The 7,033-nt window shown below is 28.8% G+C and overlaps 1 protein-coding gene across 3 annotated transcripts; it reads right to left on the bottom strand.

Moving 5' to 3' along the window:
- Positions 1-785: 785 nt before the first annotated feature.
- On the bottom strand, positions 786-7,032 carry LOC130891372 (uncharacterized). Of its 3 annotated transcripts, XM_057796049.1 has the most exons (5): positions 6,634-6,944; positions 5,636-6,188; positions 3,333-3,516; positions 1,357-2,650; positions 786-1,295 (listed from the first exon to the last, which is right to left on the bottom strand). In XM_057796049.1, the coding sequence occupies exons 1-5, from the start codon at positions 6,676-6,678 to the stop codon at positions 1,275-1,277; spliced, it is 2,097 nt and encodes a 698-aa protein (XP_057652032.1). In that variant the 5' UTR covers positions 6,679-6,944; the 3' UTR covers positions 786-1,274. The 3 variants fall into 3 exon arrangements, with proteins under 3 accessions (XP_057652032.1, XP_057652021.1, XP_057652043.1); XM_057796038.1 differs by having other exon boundaries at positions 786-2,650; positions 6,634-7,032; XM_057796060.1 differs by having other exon boundaries at positions 786-2,650; positions 5,924-6,188; positions 6,634-6,945.
- Position 7,033: the final 1 nt, after the last annotated feature.

The raw sequence follows: 7,033 nt of genomic DNA, 5'->3' as shown, positions 1-7,033 counted from the left end.
AGCTTTTCTCTCATTGTATTCTATCGAATTATTTAATTCCTGTATTCTACTAAGCGTTGAGACCACGGAATCGGATCACTTCTTACCAATGAATGAATAACCACCCTATCCTCACCCCTCTCTTGATAATGGCTCTAAAGCAGGAGTCGAGAGAATTTTCAAAATTCCAAGGCGGTTCAACCCGTGAACCTAGTCCTGTTGTTCATAATCTTGACCGCGGACACCTATCTGGGCATGGTTATGGTTGTGCATTATACTTATTAAATATAAATTCTTTTCACAAGACTAAACAGATATCTGAAATATCCATAAAATAAAGTTGGCATTATGTTAACTGGGCCACTCTGGTATAAAGAATTTCTATAAATAGATATGAACTTGAAGCAAACATTATAATAAAATCGCATAAAAATATCTAAATACAATCCAAATTTGAATATTTTAGAAGATATTTTCTATCCGGTTTTATATTTATCCTCAGAAACGGCCATTCCTATGTTCTCGACTGTCGGCTTTCAACAGATGACGTTACACGTAGATCAGACGAATTACCAGGCCACCTACCCTCTACCAACTTTGACCACCATCCACCTATTTTATATAAGTGATCTGTTAAAATACCTGACTACATAGAACATACTCCTAAGAATACTGGCACAAAATATGGTATCCACTCAGTGGAATCGAATTAAAACTAAAGAGCACAGCAAATAATTTTCTGTAGTAATCTGAACTACTAATTTTTTGTCTGGTGAACTTCGGAAATTCAAAAAATAACATACAAATTAACGAAATAATCATAAATTATATTACAAAATAATAATCAACAATTATTAATGGAACTAATTAAACTCGAAATAAAGGTATACATTCTAATATACTAAAGGAGCAAAAGACTGAGAATTAATTACTTATAGTGATACTCCCAAAAAACAAGCACATGATGAGAGTTGGGAAGTATTTTTAATGCAATTATTGCTTATAGAACTCATAGAACGTAATCTTCCAGCACTCTTATTCATATCACTTTTTTAATGCTTCAACAGCAATCAATGTGATAAAAATTCTATGGATTCACTCGTAATGCCCTCAAATATAAATTATTTAAATACTTTTTTAGTTTCACTTGGTCAGTCATTATAAGAATAGAATCTCACAATAATTAATAATAAATATTATATGCTATTGAACGTACTTTTCACAATCCAATATGAAATTGTCTCCTGAATCTAAATTACTGTTTGTTTTATTGAGTAATTTTTGTAATGCTGGCATTACTTGAAATGGTGATTTCTCTAAAATGTAATTCAACGACTTGGATAGTTCATTGATAATAAATTTCCCTGCGGAGATTACCTGTTCCCTGTCTGTCCTTATAGTTCTCATGTTCGAATTATTACCTGCGTTATTTTGATTAGGAACTTGATGTTTACCGTCAGCATTTATGAATATTTCATCACCATTGTGTATAATCTCCAATTTTAATACCTCTTTTCCTACAACTATTATTTCTTCAATAACTCTTGATCTGTTCTGTATGTTGTTTTCTTGATCATTTACATTATCTTTTGAAATGATTGCAGACGTTTGATGTTCGGGTTCTATAGATGCTCTTTTACCAGTAGCAGTTTGATAGAAAATTTCTTTAAGATCAGCATCTTCAATTTTATTTTGAAAAGGTGGAGGTGATGGTAGGAGCCACCCAATATGATAGCAAATGTATCCAGTATTATTTTTGAGACATGTACATGATAAAATTTCTGTATTAACAGCATAATTTGTATTTCCAGCCTTAAGACTAGGAACAAAATATAAATATTCGTTTACTTGTTGTATTGTTTCTTTGTCTATATTTACTGGTATATTTCTTGACATATTTCTTAATGCGCGATCTTTTACTATATCCAGTAGTCTTCCTGTATTATAGTCAACAAATTTTGTCAAAATAAAATCAAACAATTGGATTACATTAAATGATCTCATTCTATGAAAGATAGACTGCTTTATCAAACACGATGATGTCTCAGAATCGTCCAGTGAGAGTATATTTTGATAATTATGATTCAAATAAACGTGTCGATAAGCGTTAGTCCACATATCTTTTCTCTGCCAATATGCTTTCAAAACTTTCAAATAATTATCGTACTTATCAGCAAGTATAATTGCTTCTTTAAACAACTGATCACAAGTTTCTTTGGTAGGAGCAATCATGATTTGCCTGAATTGATTGAAATAAGTCAATGCTTCATCTCTGTTAATACCGTTTTTTGAACAAAGTAGGTATTTCCAAAGCGACTTTAATATATGTAACATGCAGAAAAATACTTCCGATTGAGGCCATAAAGTATTCAGAGCTGTTTCAGCTGCTTCACAGTCATCAATGACAAATAGTTGGGGGCCTTCCCTATTACCGTAAAACATTGTGTCACCTACTAATGATTGTAATATTTTTAGACCTCTAAGAATCAAATCAGACCTCTCTAAACTAGTAATAATAACACCAAGAGGTAAATAACCGCATGCGCTATTAGTTGACATAAAAAAAGTTTTGCTGTCATCATTATCTCCAGGATTAACGGATTCCATATATACAATTTCAGATGAAACTTTTATAAATTGATGAACCCTTTTGAATAACGGAGGACATAGCCTAAAAAACATTCAAGATTAAAAAAGATTATTTATCAAGTTAGATTTCAATTTAATAAAAATTTTCCACACAAAAAAGTTTATCGATTAGTTTATAACACAGAAAATTTTTCTATCTGTACACTGCAATAGAATGTGTATAGATGTAACATAGAAGTAAGAAACTATGAAATATGTAATTTTCAATGTGAAATTATAAAAATTTATGAATATGCCTGTATCAAACGGTTTTTTACATTTATTAGTTTTTCCTAAACAATATTTGGTGTGATAATTAAAATAAAAAAATATTCATTTTTCTCAAAACAGTTTGTTCTCTATTCTACACGTCACGCTTTCGAAATTCATTTACCCAAAGATTAGATATATGGAGTAGACTAATTGAGTTCTCATTTCTCTCTTCTTTATTTTCTTGTAATTTGAAATGAGAAAATTTTAAGTGAAGTAATAAGAAAATAATCTACCTAGAGCACTTTAAATTTAGTTAATTACCTAAAAAAGTAGTGTAAGTTTTTAACATAAAATGAAAATTTGAGATTTATACATGAAACGTATACAATTAATTCAAAATACGGAAAACTTATTTTCATTATAATTAAGTAAAATTAATGATAATAATACACGATAGCATTTTATGATGATAATTTCACTTTTAGTCATAATAAAACACCTAAAATACTTACACAATAACAAAAGACTCTTGATCTATTTCAATCATTGCACATTTCTCCCCCATTTCAATATTATATTGTTCTACTCTTGTGATTAAAAATGTTTTGTCAGTATAGTCAATTGAGCCATGTTCTCTTGTGAAGAAATTATACGATCTATGGCAGAAATTCCTATCAGGGCAGATACTGCGATTTACTACAAAATATTTTTATTGTAATCGCATTTGTTAATAAATTTTATGAGAAAAAATACTCATCGGAGCAGTTTGTTCCAAATAAATTATTTTTGTACTCATTTGTTCTACATATACATTAGACTGGGCCAAAAAACGACTATATTTTATCAGAAATATCAATTTTTTACGGTTCAAAATACTTATTTTCAAAAAAAAATTGAATACTTCACGTCTACAAAAAAGGTTTCTTAGCACTTTTAGTTAAATTCACTCTAATAAAAGTCATTCGATGTTGAGGTTAAAAAGTAATTTATCGTTGGTTTTGCATCACACATGATTTTTTCCACTTAGAAAAATTTACGACTTAAATGTTGACAATAACTTTTTTTGTTGGAGCACTAAATTTTTTTTATAAAATCATAATTTTTCAATGAATTATTTTACTTTTTAATATTTGGTTATCTAGTTTTATTCATTTTTAATGCATTTAAATAACTCCAATATTAAAAAAAATTTGGCTTCTCAATTAATCAAATTGTTTATTTGAGTGGGGATATACTTTTTTTATAAACTTGCACCTTTAAACTTCCGTTTTGAGCTCTTATATTGTTCTGTCCTTTTTAATCTCAATACTGGACTCAAATACGAAATACTGAATGTTCCACTGATATTTGAATTTTCTGCATTCACTATCAATTTTTCGCTGCTTTTCCATACTACTAAATCACACACAAAAGCAAAAATTCAAATCAAAATACTGTTCCAAAGATGTCTTAAACTTAAACACGCACAAACACGTTTTAAGAAGGTACGCACTATTTTATTTCACAACAGTGTCATAGGAACTGACTAGTGGTTGTGCCACTAACCTTCTTATATATTCCAATTACTGCCATGTCGTGTCACGTTACTCCTCATGGTTCGTAGTCTACAACTAATCTAGAAATTACAGATAATGACAGGAAAATTAATAACATGCAGTGTTGCAGTTTTGCGGACTTTAATCCGATTTGCAGCCTTTTTTAAACGTTGCGTACTTTTTCGGACTTTTTTTTTCATCAGTTGACACTTTCACTTTTTACCACCGGCAACGATGATAATATGGTTTTGGCCCTCAAAACTTACTGGAGTAATCAGTATAGCCCTAAGGCTGGAAAGTTTGGAGACCCCTGTAATATACTATTACATCGATAACCAATCGTTAAAAAGTACAATAATACTAAGATAAATTATGTTTTTATAAAAAAATTAGTGGTCCAACAAAAAAAGTTATTCTCAATATTTCATATAATATAAAATATTTCAGATTGATAATTGATGATTTTTGAATGTAATTACTGTTAAAAAATCGTAGAGATACGATTAATTTTATTATTAAGGACTCAAACTATCACGATAATTTTGTATATCATGAATGATATTTTCACAGTATCCCTTAGATAACATGTTTTTTCTTGGCCCATTCTAATATACATAAGAATATTCAAATATGCATTAATTTAAAAGTAATCAAACAAAATCTACTTAATTGAAAATAAATCACCCAACAAAAGATAGGTATCTAATTTAATAATCTTAAAATATATTGCAATGAATCTGAGGAAGAAATCAGTCTTTGGTTATATAAAGCATTGCCCAAATCTTTCATTCACTCTTCTGTATATTGGGACACTCTAAACTATATAATATGTTCTATCTTAGAGCTGGAAGTTGCAAAAATACGTCTCAATTTGCATCAACTATAAGCCCATGACCCTGATCTGGTTTCTTACAGCCTTTTGAAACTTTCTAATGCTTTAAAAATCAATTAGTGTGTCATATGGAATCTATGTTACATGCATTTGTTAGAACCTTCTACTTTCACTCAATATCTGCAACCCATTCTTTAAAGGTTAGCAAACAGTTATCAATCTTGAAAAATAAATTTATTCCATGCAAAAATACTAGGTGTTATAGAAGAAGGGAGAGCAGAAACATTAATATATTTTATTTAAAGTTTTAGCCAAATAACAATTTATGCATAGATTTGGGCGAGGAGTGTAGATATATGGCTATTTCCAAGAATTGAACAGGCCATACCTATTTGTATGATACTTAAATATGATCTTAAAATATTAAAATTTATAATATGGTACCTACCAAATAATTCCTCATAATTAAATGGATTATTTATTTGCAAATCTATTTTAATATACTCATGAGCTGTTGATGCATTATATCCAACAGAAAACAGGTCCTTCAACTTATTTTGAACACTCTTACTAACCCTTCTATAACGTACTGAAAGAGTTGAGGAATGATTATGGGTAATCACATAATCAATTATACATGGCATATCTGGGTCAGGAGGGTCCTTTCCTCTATATTTTTTTTGTATTCTCATTAAAGATATTGATATCCTAGAGGGGCAATTTGTATTTCTTGTACCTGTTTTTAGATTAGGATAAGTACTTTTGTTTCCTGTTTTATGCTGACAAGTTAGACGCCTTTTAAAAATAACTTTTTCCCCAGCACATTTTCTTGTATTAGATATGGAATAACTACATTGTACTTTTTCTTCCAAGGCTTCCATCCAAGCTTCAATTTCTTTAGTTGAAAATAAAGCTACTTTAATACATATCTCTAATTTTTTAGGTGAACCATACACAACTTTTTTGAGAAGTTTGTATTTCCATTCTGATGGGAGAGCATTCTGAAATTGAAAACAATCAAAATAAATATTTATATTATAAACAGCAGATGTTATATTTTTAACAGTGAAATAAAGAACATGTAAAAAGTGGCATATATTTCTTGAAATTTTATCCTAGTAATAACTCTTAATACTTAAGCCATTTTCATTTTAAATCAACTATTATTTTACATTAGTAAATAATTACAACTTTATATGAACTAACAAATATTGTACGAAGGATACATTGTCTATCAAAGCAGAAATCTAACAAAACTGAAAGGTTAGTAATTAAATATAATCTTGAATATTTTTTGGAAAACATAATGGTCTTGAAATAGTAATTTAGTAAAGGATTACTTAATTCATTAATTTCATTTTTGACAAAATTTAATAATTAAATTGGTAAGGCGCCTTACATATAAATATTTTTCAGAATATATTTTGTTTTAAAATATCAAATTACCTTGATTTCGTCATTAATGGAGCTACTTGAATCTGATTCACTCATGTTCAAAATTTAAAAAGTTAAAAAGTTATTTTGCGTGTAATAACTTCCTTAACAGTATTTGAATTTGAAATAAAAGCATCCGACGAGATTCAATATAACTTAAACTTATGTTATGGGAAAACTAATTGACATGTAGCGACTGTGAAAACAGGAATACGAATGTCAAAATCAGTATGACCAGATAACCATGATTATGATCAATAAGAAACAGTTGAAAATCACAAACTCGTTTATGTCTACTTTATAAGAAAATATATACTCTGAAATATTCATAATGTCAAATGATATATTTGAAATTCTTTATTATTTTTTACTTTTATGTTTGTTTTTCGGTCACCGAATATGATTATTTTCA

The sequence above is a fragment of the Diorhabda carinulata genome, chromosome 1 (assembly GCF_026250575.1).
Source record: "Diorhabda carinulata isolate Delta chromosome 1, icDioCari1.1, whole genome shotgun sequence".
NCBI classification, from domain to species: Eukaryota; Metazoa; Arthropoda; class Insecta; order Coleoptera; family Chrysomelidae; genus Diorhabda; species Diorhabda carinulata.
Note: the sequence above shows the minus strand (reverse complement) of the source record. Positions and strands in the feature narration are given on the sequence as shown.